The sequence below is a fragment of the Cicer arietinum genome, chromosome 4 (assembly GCF_000331145.2).
Source record: "Cicer arietinum cultivar CDC Frontier isolate Library 1 chromosome 4, Cicar.CDCFrontier_v2.0, whole genome shotgun sequence".
NCBI classification, from domain to species: Eukaryota; Viridiplantae; Streptophyta; class Magnoliopsida; order Fabales; family Fabaceae; genus Cicer; species Cicer arietinum.
In genome coordinates, this window is record NC_021163.2 from 8,054,507 (window position 1) to 8,073,394 (window position 18,888).

An 18,888-nucleotide genomic window follows, 5' to 3' on the forward strand; every position below is an offset into this window, starting at 1 on the left:
TTTGTGTAGCATTGCCCATATTTCACATGTAAGCGCATTACAATTGCCAATCTTTGAGGATAACTCTTACACCAACGCCTATAAGAATATCTCACAATACCACCGGATACAACAATATTCAAGTTAGGTTCTGAAGCTCCGTTAATTTTAATCAAATTGTCTTATGAGGATTTCTATTGTACATTGATCATTTCAAAATGCACGAGATTAGCATCTCTCACATGTGAATTTAACATTACTATGCAAGTTTAAATAGAAACACTTCTAATCTAGTATCAATATGTTTGTTTGTTTATTTTTATATTGGAAAGAGAAAAAATGAAGATGTATTGTAACCGTAAACTAATTTTACATTGAGACTGAATGACAACATTTGATTTCATCATCTTACTACATAATTATATTTTTCATAATCAAATAACTACTTAATCAACGACTTGTGTTTGTTGTCGATGTAAAAATGTTTACACTGACAATATATGATCATTAAATCTTATGGGAAACGCTAACACTTACCTTTTAAATAATTGTTAGTGTATTTAAAAATTTTAAAAATTATATTAAAAATTGTACATTTAATTTCTCAAAAAATTAAAAATTAATTTTTTTCAAAACATAATTACTATATACAGCTTAAAATATGCCTTTAGGAATTATGTTAGCATGAGCCCTTATATATTAATTTATTCTTTCATTCAATTAATTAATGCATCGAACACATGTTAGCATTACTCGATCTATGTATGCGGCTATTTGCATCATTTATTCATAGATGGAGCAATCCTCACTCAACAACTTGAAACCGGATAGATACAGATCCCTGTGATTCATATTATGTTTAACCCGCTCGATCCGCATAAAACTACACATCAAACATATCGAGTTGACCCGTTTGCCAATGATAACGGTTGTAATATCTTAGTTCGAATCCGCTTCGTGTTAATTTACGGTTAAACGGGCTAATCCACCAACTATAAAAGTTAAATTAAAATCACTAATTTCTATTAAAAAGCTAAAAGGTTGGTTTTATAGAAATTTTCTATTGATAATTTCATGTTTATAACTTGAAAGTTGTATTGAGGCAAAAAAGAATGTAAGTTGTAAATATCAAGTAAGAAACAACACTACAAATGGTACTTAAAAAATCTTAATATTCCAAATTAACGTTAAAAGTTTTGAGAGTATAATAAAAAAATATTCAATAATTTATATATATATAAATTATGACGATAAAAATATTAATTGATTTAAATTATAGTAGATAAATTTTGTTATTAAATTTATTTAAAATATTAGAATTTCGGTCAACTGATTGATATAAACAGTTTAATCTACTGTTTAAACGGTCTAACTTTTATATATTAAAGTTTAAATTGATCCAAAAAAATTAGCCCACAATCCATCCATGTAGACCACATATTAAGCGGGTCGATAGGCAGACCTCAGTACATTTTGTTCGATTTAAACGTAATAATCATTCATTTATATTAAAAGAGAGTAAATATATTGAGAGTAAAAAATAACTTACATGCGGACAAATTTATAACACTTAGGTTCATAATATGAAGAAAAAAAATATTTATAAATTTAATAAAATTAAAATAATTTAAATATTCATATTTTTAGATTTACAATATTGAAATTATTTAAATTGATGTTATTATGTCGATATAAATAAAATAAATACGACACAAAAATAAAAAAAGTAAAAAAACGTCGTATTTGATTGACGAGATAAAAAAAACTTATTTATATAAAAAGATAAAAGAAAAACAATATAGATGAGTAATTTTAAAATAAAAGATAAATTTAAAATATATTTATTGATGGAATGAATGAAAGAATTTGACATATTTTTTATATAGAAGGAATAAGTAGTTTTGTGAGTGCGTTCTAGATGATTGAAAATAGATTTGATTTTGAGAAGAAAAGAAAAGAAAGGAAGAGAGAGAGCGATAGATACATTGATGATCCATGTATGAGTGATTTAGTCAAACAGAGCAGCAAAAAGATTGTGTTTTGCAATAAACAAGGTTAAGAAGCAGCCTTTCTAGTTTCTACTACACACCCACGTACTGTTTTTGTTATTGTTCCTTTTCAGTGTTGTCTTCTTTTAGGAAGAGAAAGAAGATCGTTGAAAACAACAAACACTATCTTATCACACTACTAACCACCTCCACCAACACCAACATCTTCATCTTCACATACATAACACACCACTCTCATGCTCATGCTCATGCTCATTCTCACCCATAACATCATCATCATCAATGAACATGCTCATCCTCTTCTTCACTCTCTTAACTCTCCCCCTCCAATCCCTCACCGCCACGTGTCCCCTCAACTTCACTCTCCTAACCATCCTCTCCGGCGGCTCCAAACCCTCCTCCTTCGACTCAACACCCTGTCAATTCGTCCACCAATCCCTCCGCCTCGTCCAATCCGACTACCTCCGCCGCACCGGCTTCTTCCTCCCTCCCCTAAACACCTCCCTACCATGCTGGACCTCTTTCCAATCCTACATCAACCAATTCGCACCAACCTTCAACATTCGCTCCTCTTGCGGCTTCCAAACCAATTGGATCTCTCAAGGTTGCGTCAACGTCACAACCAAACAACAATTCGAATCCATCGTTCCTCAATCCACAATTCTCAACATGCAATCCAATTGTAACCAATCCATTGAAGATAATTCCCCTTGTGCTCTTTGCACCACCAGTTTATCAGGTTTACCCCCTCTCGGAAAATCCATCGGAAACCTCTCCGATTGCACCGGTTATCCTTCAATCTATGCCGCCGCTTTTTCAAATCAATTTGGACCGTCCGATCCTGGTACTGCTAAGTGTTTATTCGCCCTTGATTTCACCTCTGGAAGTTCCTCTGCTAATAAAAGAAAGGTTGTTATAATTGTTGTTGTTTCTGTTGTTTCTCTTTTGGTTCTGTTGTTCATGGTTTTAGGGTTTTGGGCTTATTCCAAATTTTATGATAAGGTAAATGGAAATGGTGATAAGGATCATGGTGTTATTAATATTGCTGACAAGGGTTTAGTTTCTGGGTTGCATTCAATGGAACAAAGTACTACTTTGATTAATTTTAGTATTGAGGATGTTAAGAAGGCTACTAAGAATTTTTCTAGGGATAATATAATTGGGAGAGGGGGTTATGGGAATGTGTATAAAGGTTTGTTGTCTGATGGAAGTGAAGTTGCTTTGAAGAGGTTTAAGAATTGTTCTGCTGCTGGTGATGCTAGTTTCACTCATGAGGTTAAGGTTATTGCTAGTGTTAGGCATGTGAACCTTGTTGCTTTGAGAGGTTATTGTAGCGCAACAACGCGTTTGGAAGGTTACCAGAGGATTATTGTTTGTGATTTGATGCAAAATGGGAGTCTTCATGATCATTTGTTTGGTTCTTTAGGTGTGAAGCTTAGTTGGCCGCTTCGACAGAAGATTGCTCTTGGAACAGCTAGGGGATTGGCTTATTTGCATTATGGAGTTCAACCTGCTATCATTCATAGAGATATTAAAGCAAATAATATACTTTTGGATGATAAGTTTGAAGCTAAGGTTGCTGATTTCGGACTTGCAAAGTTTAATCCAGAAGGAATGACTCATATGAGTACGAGGGTGGCCGGAACGATGGGGTATGTTGCTCCTGAGTATGCTTTGTATGGACAATTAACAGAGAGGAGTGATGTGTTTAGTTTTGGTGTTGTGCTTCTTGAGTTACTTAGTGGGAGAAAGGCTCTTCAAACAGACATTGATGGACAACCTTCTGCTTTGACTGATTGGGCTTGGTCATTGGTTAGAACAGGCAAGGCTTTGGATGTCATTGAAGATGGGATGCCGGAACAACGTTCAAATCAAGTTCTTGAGAAGTACGTGTTGATTGCTGTGCTTTGTTCACACCCGCAGTTATATGCTAGGCCGACGATGGATCAGGTCGTTAAAATGATGGAGGCTGATGATGAATTGGTGCCCTTAATACCCGGACGACCGATACCTCTTGTCGCAGGGAGGCTTGATATTGAGAGATCGATTAGCAGTAGTGGTGGCTCCGGTCAGCTCTCTAGTCCAACAGGTTACCAATCATTCACATTAGAAATGGGAAGCGAACTCCATTCTTCGAATTCTAGGGAAGAAAGAAGCTCTAGCTCTAGGATTTTGGGTTCCGATTGATCAGATTTTGAGGAATTAATTTGGATTTGGATCAATTCAGCGTGATTTATTTGTACATATAGATTATAGATTGTATGTTTCTTGAAGCTAGAACTTTCCCTTATACATATATAGTGTCATATAAATGTTCATATTTAGATTCTTTTCTGAATTTTACTTAGTGGGAAGGAGAGTATGATAAAGTTTTGCTGATTTGAGTGGCAAGAGTAATGTATTAGAACCGATCTTTCATTTCATTTTAGTAAGAATCTTAAGTGGTACAACTTGTATTACTATATACGTTTCAAGTAGAGAAAACAGATACTTTTGGTATGGCAGTTTGCTTTCAATGGCAACTGTAGTTTGGTATTGTCAATTTGTTGGGGCATTAGAGAATAGGAGTTAATGTAAAAGTGAAACAAGCATGAATGAAATCATAGGCCCTTAAACAATAGAAACTGGTATGGTATATACGGTGAAGCAACGTAGAACATGTTAAGCTTGTGTTGTGGGTAATCCAGGCTTAGTTGGCATATTCTTGGTAACATGGCCTGTTGACTTGACTTAATATATAAAAGATATACACAAATTGGTTAAATGTTAGTAGGGTTGTAACAGATAAGAATTGGTACATCATTCATGCCATCTCTGGTAGACAACTAGACAAGAAAGCTGACATAATAATTGATCAGAAAGCTTCACCACTCATTAGACTAAGAGGAGCTTTCAATACAATTTATTCACCTATTGTCGACATTGACATTAATATTTAAATTATTTGATTATTTCACATATATTAAAATAAATAAATAAAAAATATAAAAAATTATTTTTATCAAATTATTCTTATTAAATATCAATTCATTATCAATATGATAAATTTTGAATGAAAAATATTACATTAAAAATTATATTTTTAAATGAACCAATTGTTATCAAATGGAGGAAATAGTAATATAGTAACAATTGACTTCAACAAAACCTCTAATGTTGTGCCTGAAATTTTTCTTAAAAATTCCTGAAATTCTAAGTTTTAGAAATTGTAATAATGCCATAAGTGGTTGAGCATTTTGTTTCAATTGAAGTTATTAATTGGATTGGATATGTGCCGGGACTTGGAATGGAGGGCCCTCATGCTAAACCTTTTGCACCCAAAACTGTATCATAATTATTTTTTTGTCTCCAGAGTGTATTATTTTAATTTTAGTTTTAAAAATTTATATTTAAATAATTTAAAGTTGAAAATTTATAAATTTTTATGGAGGATTTTTTATAATTTTTTAAATATAATTATAAATAATTATTTAAAATTTTAAAATTAAACTGATAATTAAACATATTTTGTTTTAATATAGACTAAAAATAATATCTAGATAATTTTGTAAAACTAAAAAAGATTTTTTTTATAGAATTGATACTTAAAAGTTGAAATTTATAAAAAAATAAAAATATATTTAACCGTAATTTATGTATATATATATATTTAGTTGAACTAATTCATACACCTCTTTCAACCAACATATGAAACACAAGGAGGGAAACACGTCGTGTCTTCGCCTCTAGCTCTCTCCTATATTACTCCCTCTCATCTTATCTTATATTTTTTGATTTTTCTTTCTCATAAAGTACACACTAAAGCCACCATGACTTTTCCACCACAAAGATAGACGATCCATTTTCAAAACACAAGGAATCACATCTCTTATGATCAACATGCAATAAGACAAAATAACTCTATTGTTATGCAATAAATTTTGATTTTCAAACTAATAAAGTGATACTAATATTTATTATTATTATCCGATCTCATTTATAAGAGAGAATAGAAAGAAAAAAAATCATAATTTAATATTCATTAATTATTTTAATTATTTGATTATTTTTATGTATATATTTATTAAAAATTATGATATATTAAATATATAATAATAATATTAAAAAATAAATATTTAAATAAAAGTAATTTAAACAATAAATATACGTTAAATAAAGCAGTCACTACATCTCTTAACTAGTTGACTGGTGCTGTAGGTATTCTACCTTACACTTCGGTGTTAGAATCTTGTTATATTATTAATATATATTCTTAATTGATTATATACTTGATATCTACGTGGATTTAAAAGACATGCTGAAGTGCAATATGCTATTTGCATTGGCAGTTTCTTGATTTAGTATGTTTTATTTTTTAAATAAAAGTTTAAATAAATTTTTATTTTGTTTTTAACATATATGGGTAATCAATATATTTGTAATTGTCGTTTTTTAAAAAATATATTTTTTTTATAAAACATAATATACTTTTATATGATCAATAATTTTTATATTAGTCTTTGACACAAAAAAAGTTTTGCATTAAAATTTGTTTTAAACCTTTAAAAACACTATGGGTGGAGAAAGTATATATTTGTGTAGTTGGGTCACTGTTTATTTAGTCGTGATTTTTGTGGACATTGTCAAAGAAGGGTAAGCAAATCACTCCATAGATTTTGAAATTTGTTAATCAAAACTCAAAAGCTATACAAATTTAATAAGAAGTATCATACATCACACTCACCCTTTTCTTTTATCTTCTTCTAAATCAAATTGAAGAATGGTTATAACATAAGATTAAGAAGCATAAAAAAAAAACCATTTCGAAAATACAATCATCTAAACTAAGGAGCAACAAACAAACAACTCAATATACTTTCCATATACCTTTTGATGGATTTGATTTTGTTATTCTTATAATATTTTTCTGTCTTTGTTGTTGCGGTTTCTTTGTCAAGTTTTCTTGAGAATTGTTATTTACCTTCACCACATCAGCTTTCACTATGTGATGATCTGATGTCCCTTTCGAAGAAAGAACCAAATAGGAACCAGGAACAAACTTATATTGAGAATTTGATGATGATAATATATAGTCTACTCGAGTTCCATATTTGCATGTCCCTTGAACACCTGCATAATACTTCAAATTTTAGGAAAAATAATATATGATTCAATTCATATAGTGCAACAATTATTTACTCTGTCAATTAAGATAATTGTTGTATCATTAAAAATGCTTGACTTAATCATAAATACATCTAAAGTCAAACATAATTATGATTTATTGAGAATATAAAATTTTCAAAAATTCCATAAATAATAGCATAAGAAGTTCAAAAATTGTATTTTTACTTTGACCCTTGGCAATCATTACAACTGATTCACATTCCCCTGCATAATCCTTAGCATCTGTGTACTCTTTACTCTTTAGATATTTCATCACTTCAACCTTTGGTGTTGGCTTTCCCATTTCTTCATAGTACTGAACACAAATGAACCAATTCAAAGAAAATTGAACTCTATTTTTGTTATTTTTAAGACCAAAGAGAAGAAAAAAAAGGACACAATTGAATTGAGATTATGCTAAATATACCTTTACAATATCTGTCCATCTTTCTTGGGAGTAATCCGATTCATCGAGTGTATTAAGTCCTCCGGCTAAGATGTGAGGCTCGTCGTTCGATTGGATTATCGCGTTGATTTGCTTCATCCTCCAATTCTCATCGAGGTGATCAAGGTGAGTACAATAAAAATTTAGTTCACCTGATTCAGGTACATCGATAGTCGCCTTTAGAACATTCCTGTACCATAAATAACAAAAACAAAATTCATGTCACTTTTAATCTGGTTGATCATATTCTTGTTGCTTTTAGTGCTAGATTTCTTCAATTGTTTCTATCTTGTTGCTTTCACATGTTGGATTTCCATGGTTTTCTAATGGATATTCATTAGCAAGAGATACCTTGGGAGTAAAGTAAGAACATTTTTCTTGATTTAATTAGCATTGTAAACTTGTAGTACATTTTTCGTTTTACAAACTTGCAAACAAAGGAAACTCGTAATATTGTGGAAGAATTATTATTACCATTCAAGGAAATAAACCACCATTAATAACTGATTAATCGTAATTTCAATGAAAAAACGATGTCCGTATAAATTAAATTACTTCAACAATTAATATAAATTATTAATTTTATCATTTTAGCTCAAAATTTAAATTTCTATTTATCAATAACTATATAATTAATGGGCGATAAAAATGTTTTACTATTAGTGTTTCATCATTAAACGAAAAGTTCAATTAAAACAATACTAATAAAATAGTGAAGGTTTCTAAAGAAGAAAATCTTCAAAAAATTAAATAGCATTGATGAGTGATGACAACAAAAAATCCTTTAGGAGTGAGTAGCAATGTACAGCTATTGTCACAGTTGGCACGCAGTGTATCTATCATTGCCAATTGCATTTACAAGAAAAAAACAAGGAAAGAGCAAAAATATATGCATAATGGCTACACTTAGTTTTGAGTAAAGCTATGCATAGACAAAGTACAACATGGAAAGGAGGTAATTCCTTTAGGCTTTAATCATTAATTTGTTCGGACGAGTAGTTTAGTAAGATAATATAAAATAAAATTCTCATGTGTTACTTCAAAAGTTATAATTTTTATAAGGAAAAAGTTTTGGAATAATTGATGACTTTATGACTATAAAAGCAATTATATTCTCTTTCTTATGCAATGGGTCAAACACGAAGAAGCTTCCACAAGAGCAAAAAGATTATCTCTCGCGACTAAAAATGGAATCTAAGAGGTGTAAGAAATTAAAAAAAGTGGATAGAAATAAAGAAGTAATAACCTTTTTTATAAGGCTTAATTCTCTCTATTTTAGTTGAATCGCAACAATAATAGCTGTGGTAAGGAAGTAAAAAGTAAAGAGTAAAAAGCGGTGAAACCTGAAATCAGTGTGATCGAAGATTTGATGAGCATTCCATCGTTTGATAGGCCATTTAGACAAAACAGCATTACCATATTGAGGTGCCCAGCTTTCAGCAAAAACATAATTCATTCCAAGAGCCGACGCTAAATCTGATAATGGCTTCATTCCATTCTCTTCTTCCGCTTTCACATCTTGCAATCCCAACACATCTGCATCCACTTCTCTCAACACTTCTACCAAACTCCTCACTCTACTTCCCCTTATACTCGTCGATCCCCCTTCCTTCTCCTGTTCCGAGAAACTCCATTGTCTACTTCTTAACAGCGATATCTCGTTATCCGGTAAATTTATCGAAACCCTTGTTTTCGATTTCGACAATTTTACTACGTTTATGTTTTCTTCCTGTGTTTGTTTCAATATGCTTTTCGGTCTTTCCTTTGTTGTTCTCTGTTTTAAAATCGTGTCGTTTTCTTCTTCGAATGTTGTCGTTTTCGGAACTGCCGGTGCCATTGAGAATAGTGCGGCGTTGAATGTTGCCACACGAATTTGTTTTTCTGCTTTTTCACTACCCAATTGAGAGTTTGGATGAATTGCTGACGAAATATTTGTGCTTGATTCGTTTTGCGGTTTTGGGTCGTTTTTGTTGATTAGTGTTACCTTGGAATTTGGCCGGCGGTTAATTGGACACCGGAGATGGGAGAGGAAGCGGCGGAGATTCTTGTTGATGAGTTTCAGCATGATGGAAAAGTGGGTGTGGGAGGGAAGAGGGTCTTTGGTTTTGGAGATCATAAAGTGAATTGTGATTGATGGTGGAGATGAAGTTGTAGAGAAATGTTTACTTTTCAACACTATTTTGTGTTTGTGTTTGTGTTTCGATTTTGTGAGTGGAAATGAAAGAGGTTATGGAATAAATTACTAGATGGATTAAGGAATAGTTGAAAGTTTGCTTTGTCTTAAGAGTTAGAGTAGAAGAGGGGAAGGTGGCTTCTAGGAAATGAGTTGGTGGAAATTGATATTCTTTTTTTGCCTTTGATTTAAAATAGTTTAGTTAGATTTTGAGGAAGATGTCATTATTCAATCAAAAGACAAGAAGATGAGATAAAAAAATATGAGAGATGCTTATGGCCAATGTTAGGCTCCTCAACTGCTCCTAAAAAAAATGTATACATGATTGGTTTCCTTTATACTTGTTTAGTGGACAACAACTTAATGTTGATGTAAAAATTGAAAAGATAATATGATCTCATTACATTACATTAATATTCATTCATAAAAGTTTAATTAAGTTGGACAAATAAAGCCAAGTGAGTAACTTGAACTAAATTGGATGGAGAAAAATTATAGTTGGAGAATGGAAACAAAGCAATCACACAAGTGATAATTGTGCTAAGTTGATGACATTGGTAGGTAGAAAAATATTCTTTATTGTTTAACGCGTTTGACTAAGATAGATAAGAAATTAAACTAATAATGATAATAACAATAAATGAGGCAACAAGTTTAAGGTCCACAAGGGCATGCAAGTGAAATGGGATACTTATTTGGAACTCAACGTCACAAGAAATCCGCCGTACACATCTCTCCAATGAACCTAACCAGCTGCAAATTACCGTTTTATTGGTGTAGTGTTTCGACCAAATAATCTCAAGATTTTATGACTGTTGACTTTGTATGAAATGTGAATTTGTTTTATTTATGAGACGAAAATCCTACCATATATATGTGTTGCTGTGGGGGACCATATTATATACTACCTTTGTCTTTGTCTCAATATGTAAGGTTGATTTCACCGATGATATGAATGAAAATATTTAACAACTCATATTTTAATACATATTTTTTATACTTTTTTTTATTAATTAAAATTTATCTAAGTCTTATTAAATTCATTTAGAATTTATATGAATTTTAACAAATAAAAAAGAGTATGTTAACAAATATGAGTACTTTCTGCTAACACTCATGCACATTTAAGAAATGTAATTTTCACATTAAATGCGTCTATTAATTCTTTAGATTTAATTAAGAGGATTATTGTGAAAAACTAATTAATATCTTTTGTAATTTGAGGTAAGTCTTCGATAAAGAGACAAAAGAAAATTCATTAGATGATCTTACATATAAAGATAGAGTTAGTATTGATCAACTTGGTAAAGTGGAATTAGGGGGAGTGTTCATAATGAGTTTGGATCAATATTGAGTCAAAATAACTATCAGAATTGAATAATAAAATCAAATGTGGTTTGATTTGGATTACTCAAGATTAATTTAAATGACTCCTTTTCAAAATTTAAAATGGTTTAATTCAATTAAATGTAATTTACATTAGATTGATTTTCAATTGTTAAAATTAACATTAGGAAACAACATTGATTAATTATATTTGAAATGTATGTAATACAAAAAAATATTACATTATACTAATATGTATAATTAAATAAATGAGAACAACTAATAATAAATTAATGTAATATTTCATACAAATAAAAAAATATTAATATTTATATAGACGTTTTGAAAAATGATTCGGTATTCGATCTGAGACATTTTTAAAAAAGAAAAATTCAAAGACATTTAATAACATTTATTTTTGAGCAATTTCTAATTTTTCTTGGATTGATTTGGAGTTTTGATTTGCATGAAGGGTGGAATGGATGTGCAATGCAATCGAATCGCCTTGGTGTACTAATTCTGGAATATGTGGTGGGTATCCACCTATTTCTCGTTTTGCTTCTAAAATAAAGTATGTTTAATTAAATTTTAGTCTCATATTTTTCTCTCTAAATAGAATTAATCATTATTTTAATTTTTTAATTTTAATTTCTTTTTTTAATTATGTATTAGATCAAAAAATAATAATTAATGTGATTTATTTTAAATGATGTCGCATACAATATAATAATACAGAATAATTAACACCAATAATGTTACAAGAAAAATTCTTAAAAATTTTATTATCAATTTTAAAAATTATTTATTTTTTAATTTAATTAATGATATAATTAATTAATCCATCTTAATAATTGAATTCCATCATATTATACATCACATCATGGATATAAGAGATAATAGTAAAACAGGTACATTTCAAATGTATATATATGAGATAATAGTAAAACAGGTACATTTGAAATGTGTATTAAAAATGATTTTGCCTTTAAATTTTTTTGAAAGTTTTAATATGTTATGTGAACACGTGAATATATGAGATAAAAATTATAATTAAACCAATACAATATTTTTGTATTTATAGATTGTAAGTTTTCACGAAAAAGTAAGATAGAAGATTCGAATCCATTTTCATGATAAATTATTTGACTTGTATCTGCCTAATGGTAATGAATAAAAAATCATATAGTAAAACAGGAAGATATGTTTCAAAATGTACCCTACACACTCAACATCGAATAGTCACACCAGCTAATTAATATGTATATATGTCATGTATAATGCAATAAAACATAGATTCATCACGAGTTGTCACTTTCTCTATAAAAGAAAACACGATATTAAGAGAGTGGAAGAGAAATACACGAGCAATGGCTTCTTCAGAAGGCGAGTGAGTCTGGACCATAATAATAATAATAATAATAATAATAATAATAATAATAATAATAATAATAATAATAATAATAATAATAATAATAATAATAATAATAATAATAATAATAATTTGTTATAGAAATTAGAAAGATGGAAAAACTATCTGACGTCAAAAAGTAGGTATGCACCCCTCAACAACAAAAAAAGTAGGTATGTACTTAATTCGGTATTATTATCTAAAAATAAACAAATATTACGTGATAGTGCATTAGTGACCAAAAAACAATTGTATTGTGTGTTTATTCATTAATACGTAGTGTCAATTAATAATGTGGGTCTACGGATCGACTCCGCGTATGAAATGACAAATGCACAGTTGTGTCGCATTTATATATAGTTGGATGCAGCTAACTATGGCAGTTGGAACTTCATTGGAAGTTCTTTAACCTTAATCTGCGACACAATAATTTGATCAATAATGATATTATTAAGTTGAGTCGTACAATATGTCGTTCTCTTAAATACGTTTTGTAACACAATTTAAAATTGTGTAAGCAGACTATCAATTACTACATCTCCATAATAATAGTCACTCTAGAGGTATCACTCATAAATTGAAGGAACTACGGCTCAAAAATCACTCTAACGTCCAACTTTAACGTGCTTTTTACAAGAGTTTAGCACTCTTTATATAGTGATAAAAGCTATCTCATGTGTGTAAAATATCCAATGTGAGATTTTAGTATTTATAGAGTTGAAAGATAACTAACGCCCTTGATACAAATTTCTTCAATTGCAGGAGTTGAATTGGCCATTTGTTGCAACTGGGTCTGTTGGGGATATTGCTTTGGTAGCTTTATTATCATTTGACCTTTTATTTTTTCGTTACAATAACAAAAAACACAAAGTGGGCCCCAATCACATCACTCATCATTACTACCACTACCTTGTTTCATTCAATGCATCGATCTTACTCACATCATGTAACACCTCGACCATTATCGTTATCGGCGATGCTACCTCACGACATTCTCGCCCCATATTCACTCAGTGGAAATAGCCAGTTTTTGCCTTCCTTGGGATTTGGGCCCGGAACCTAGGAGATATTGAGCCATCCTTTGGTAGTGAGATTGTGTAGAGACGGTACTTATCCCTTAGGTGTACTAGGCTTGAATCCCACAGAAGGCAAAAACTCGTTATTTCCACTAGGTGGATAAGAGGCGAGAAGGTCGTGAGGTAGCACTGTCGGTAACGATAATGGTCGGGGTGTTACACATCACTCCATCACATAATGGGTGTATAAATTGTTTTCTAAGTCTTGTTCAATTGTTTCTGAAACCATTATAATTGAAGTAACAATATTAATTATAAGGAAGGGGGTTTGAATTATAATTGTCCTTGTTAAAAAAAAAAATCTGTTTTGAAGTTAAGAATTTAATCCAAGATTGATCTTGGTGATAATGAAGATCGATATTGGTTTGTTACAAAAACAGCAATATCAATTTTATCAAAATAAAATCTTATTATCAAGCATAAAGTAAACAGAGATAGAGATAGAAAGATTACGCAAGCATATATCTTGGTTCACCCAAACACGGGTTACGTCCAGTCCTCACAAGAATGAGATTTTCCACTATGTGCTCAAAGGCAAGATTGTTCTTGGTTATCACACTTCTTTAACAAATCAATCTTGATCTTTAGACAGTTTCTACCCTTCTACCTAGAAATGATTTTTTCAATTCTACCGTACTATTTTAGAAAGGCTTTAATAAGTTACCTTTCAAAACATGAAAGGATTTTTGCAAGTTACTCAAGATTATGTTGACAAAATAACCTTGAGTTACAAAGTGGTGGATTTGAGATTATTTAGAATCTGAATATTTTCTCAACTCTTGTTTGAGAAATAGATTCTGTAAATAGAACTCAGTTGATACTGATTCTAACACAACAAAAAGATTAAGAACAACAAGCTCTAAGAATGATATCGAGACACTTGAGTATGATTGAATGATTGATGCTTTTCTTAGCACTTTGAGTTGTGTGTTGTTCTTCATCTTGAAGCTACTTTTATAGACTTCAAGAGAGCTTGGGATAACTCATATGACCGTTGAAATAGGGCCAGCTGTCATGAAATAGTTGTTGGATAAAGTCTGCCAAAAAGCGAGAGTGATCACAGCTGCATCCAAGAACGTTCTTGAGATCCAAGATTGTTCTTTGAATTTGTTTGAGATGAACTATTTTGTACTTTGTGATTGTGACAAATGTCTGAGTTGAATGCATGCTTTTTAGTCTCGTGTGCAAGTTTTAGACAAGTACAACCAGTAGTGTACTTTTCAGTTGTGGTTTTGTACTTGCATTTGCCTCATATGAAGAATGATCTTGTATTATGCTTTTAATGAAGCATGTCTTTAATTCTTTGAAATCTGGAACAAATATGACTTAGATTGATCCTTGCTTATTCTATAGGAGGATATGAGATGAATAGTGTTTCTAGGATTCAATCTTTCACAAGAGAACTGATTATACATAAACGAAGATCGTTCTTCGTTTCTTAGCAATAAGTCAAGATTGATCTTCGTTTTCCAGAATTACTTCAAGATCGATCTTCGTTTCTAGAATTGCTTCATGATCAATCTTCGTTTTCCAGAATTGCTTTCTTTGATTTTAATTAGATTTGATTTGTGATGTTTGATACCTATCTTGTTTTAACACACTCAAATGCACATGTTAAATATTAAAACATTTATAATCATAATTAATAATCTTTAATCAATCTTTTGTTTAATCATCATCAAAATATTATTTAAATTGAGATTTTTTCATAACAAGAATGTCATATTTCAGAACGTTATTAGTAGAGCTAGAACTAGTAATATATTCGGTAGACATCGTAGAACGAAATGTCTTAAAATTATTTTTTTAGTTTCGAAAAACTGTTTTAAAATTAACTTTTAGTCATTGAAGATATTACTGAGTTGAGTCGTAGACTAGGTCCTTCTTTTTAAAACGTTTTGCAGAATTACCCAAAATAGTGCAAGTAGATGATAAATCACGACGTTCCTGAGATAAAACAACTTAGTTACAAAATGTATCATTATTCTACTGCATAAATCGAATGAACTAATGGCCACTCTAGAAATATAGTACTAAGACCACTCATAAATCAAATAGGTTGCGACGCGAAAATCGCTCCAAATCCAAAAGGACAATGGTATTAAGACCAAGGGCGAAGGGTCTTATATTGATGGGGTAACTTTAGCTACCCCAATTTTGTTGTTGTTTAGTTTTAGTAAATAGGTATACTTTTATATTTAGCTACCTTTAATGATATATTTAGCTACACCAAATACAAATTTATTGGTCTAAAGACATACAACAAGAATAATTAGTTTGTGATTTATTATTAGTCCAAATTGAAAAAGAATCGAAAACTTTAAATTGAAATAGACAGTATGAATATGCTTAGCACATAATCAATTATCTATGGATGAATTTTACTACTTGAAACATTTTTCAAACTAAAAATTTGTAAATAACTACTTTTAGTTTTTATTTTCTTTGTTGCAGTTATAATTTACAATTTATATAAATTTTTTTTTTTGTTGATTAAGTAGTTTTTTTTTTTGTGAAATCTAATACAACTGTGAATGATTTTGTTTATCGGTTAAGTTTAATATATTAACATTTTAATCCTATAAAATTTGTCTTAGTTTTGCTGCTGATTATGACTACTCTAAAATTATTGAAAGAAAATAAAGAAAAAGTTGAGAGAATTTAAAAGTTAACTAGTGTGTAAAAAATTTCTAACGTGAGAGTTTATATTTTTTCCAATTCACATTTAAGTTCCAACACCTTGGTTACATCTACACCAATTATTTGTAAAAATAAATATCTTATAGTATATAATATAACATTCATTTGCAAACTACAATACTCACGCTTGATTTATCTTCATGTACGTAGTTCAATGCTTCATCTTATAAAAGATATTATATTAAAAATAATATTAAATAAAAAATAAAATTAAAAAGAAATATATTAGAAATTAAAAGAGTCAATTGTTTTATAATAATTTTTTTTTTTAAAATGAATCAATTATTTTAAAAAGAAAAAAATATTTTTAATTCTCAACAAACCTCGAAAAAATATCAAACCATATAAAAATGAGGGAGCACTATAAGTTATGTGTAACTTAGTATATGATATTATAACTACCTTAGCTGCAATATAACTAGATGTGGCAGTATGGACGAATGGGAGGGATATGGATTTGCATTTAGATTGTAATAAAATATCAAAATAATTTATAAATCTATTTTCAATCTACTTCCTTAGAAAAATTCAATTAATTTACATTAAAAATAGAAAGCATCCAGTCCATTCATTATCACATTTTAATGAATGTATATCCATTCAATCTACTTAATAACTTTTTTAATATTATAATAAATTATATATTTACAACCAATAATAACAATAATAATGGATTTTATATATTGTAGTAAAAAAAATAAATCATGGTATTTATTTATCCTAAATTTAATTTATTTATTTTTTGAATATATTTTTTACAATATTAATAATACTACTTTTATATTATTTTTAAATATAAAAATGTTCTTAAAATATTAAAAAATATTGAAAATTACTGTTTTAAATATTTTTTAAAGTGTTTTGAAAATCAATTTATTTATTTTTAAATAGATAATTAATTTACTAATAAATAATTAAATTATAAGCATGGTGGTCTGAAGCGGTGCTCTGAATTTACCACCGCGGTGTAACGGTGGTTCGAGAGTAGACCACCACCAACTACCATCCTATTTTAATTAATAATTAATAAATTATTATTTAAATTATGTTTTTTAAATATAATAAATATATTAGTAATAAAAATAATATTTAAAAATTTTGATTTTTGCTAAAAATTAGTTTTCAAAATAATAAATTTTAAATCACTTTTTAGAAAACAAAAAATAAAACTATTTTTACAAAAAATTAGTTTTAAAATAATTAAAAGACAAGTTTTAAAATAGTTTTATAGTAAAAAATATTTTTGTAATTATATATATAATATTTTCTTAAAATTATATATGTATTTTTAAATATAATCTATTAAATTTTATTAAATAAAGTATGTAATTCATTGATTTAAAAAAAAAAAATTGGATGAATTAAATCTATCAATATTTTTAAGTATAAATGATCGGATTCAATTCATTAAAATATATATTAAATATTGAATTAATGATGGATAATTAGATTAAATTGTCAGCTCCAAATATATTTAACATTGAGTTGGCATAACTGACTCAATCATTGCTTCATATTACGGACTTGACATTCATCTATTAATTTGTTATTCCTTCAAGAGGAAGAAATAAAGAATGATATGCAAAAATAAAAAAGAAAAAAGTAAATCGTCAACAGCAGGGTTCGAACCTGCGCGGGCGTAGCCCAACAGATTTCAAGTCTGTCTCCTTAACCACTCGGACATATTGACTTGTTGTTACATCTTTCAACTTAAAGAATATAAAGCTTTTTCGTTTCAATACCGCATCTATTTTTTGAATTGTAAATAGAAAAATCTCCCATCATCTAAAAAAGGTTAAATTCATTTGTTAATCCTATTAATTTTACAAATTTTATTAAGTTATTATAGTTCAAATTGATATAAAAAATTTCTTGTAATTTAGTTTTTTTAATTAGATCATTTGTTCTTACATGAGACTAGTTGAATATATACACAAAATATCTATAACCGATCTGTGTTATAAATACACATACAAACAACACGGGTATAATTATCTACAAAATTAAATATAGATGAGTGCGAATTCAATACTATAATATTCGCTCTATCTTGCACCACACAATATTCGGAGAAAAAAAAAAAACTTTGCACAAGGAACATTTAGAAGAGCTTATTTAAATTTGTTTTATACGATACACAATTGCATGTGTTTTAAAAATGAATTTATAAGAAAACTTAAGATATAATCTTATTTGTTTTTCACCTTCATTTTCATTTTGATAAAAAATTTAACTAAGTTTATTTTGAACTTAATTACGGTGTTTGCCACCCCAATGAACAACCTAAACCAGCACTCATACCAATTTCGGTTTGGCTAGAAGGATTTTGGATTTTATCCCTTGATCCTCAGCCTCCTGATGCGTCTCACACATTAGGACCAAAATAATTGTTTGTGAAGTACATGTAGTTGATTTGAATCTTCTCTAATAAAACATTTGCTAACTCGCGTTAGAATGTATCCTAGACCTGGAAGAATGCACCAATATTTCATAAAAAGAGAGAAATAGACGGTTCATATTAAAATATTATTATGCACTTGAAGGTGAGGTAATGGATTTTGGAGATCCTTGAACCTCACATCACAACCTAACAAGCTTCTTCACAACAACAAAAAACACTTCATAAG

General features: G+C 29.3%; 2 protein-coding genes, 1 long non-coding RNA gene and 1 other non-coding gene across 4 annotated transcripts; 2 read left to right on the top strand and 2 right to left on the bottom strand.

The window, feature by feature from the left end:
* The first annotated feature begins 1,900 nt into the window (after positions 1-1,900).
* LOC101503935 (probable LRR receptor-like serine/threonine-protein kinase RKF3) lies at positions 1,901-4,416 on the top strand. Its single transcript, XM_004496004.4, has one exon. It carries the CDS (start codon positions 2,271-2,273, stop codon positions 4,173-4,175), a length of 1,905 nt encoding a protein of 634 aa, XP_004496061.1. The 5' UTR covers positions 1,901-2,270; the 3' UTR covers positions 4,176-4,416.
* A 2,199-nt stretch (positions 4,417-6,615) lies between these two features.
* Positions 6,616-10,097, bottom strand: LOC101504254 (uncharacterized). Its single transcript, XM_004496005.4, has 4 exons — positions 8,922-10,097; positions 7,561-7,768; positions 7,320-7,449; positions 6,616-7,097 (listed from the first exon to the last, which is right to left on the bottom strand). Exons 1-4 carry the CDS (start codon positions 9,692-9,694, stop codon positions 6,835-6,837), a joined length of 1,374 nt encoding a protein of 457 aa, XP_004496062.1. The 5' UTR covers positions 9,695-10,097; the 3' UTR covers positions 6,616-6,834.
* Positions 9,109-11,787, top strand: LOC140919901 (uncharacterized). The gene is made up of 2 exons (XR_012162545.1): positions 9,109-9,246; positions 11,550-11,787. It is a non-coding gene; the product is annotated as an uncharacterized lncRNA (long non-coding RNA).
* A 6,082-nt stretch (positions 11,788-17,869) lies between these two features.
* On the bottom strand, positions 17,870-17,951 carry TRNAS-UGA (transfer RNA serine (anticodon UGA)). Its single transcript has one exon. It is a non-coding gene; the product is annotated as a tRNA-Ser (tRNA).
* Between the last annotated feature and the right edge of the window lie 937 nt (positions 17,952-18,888).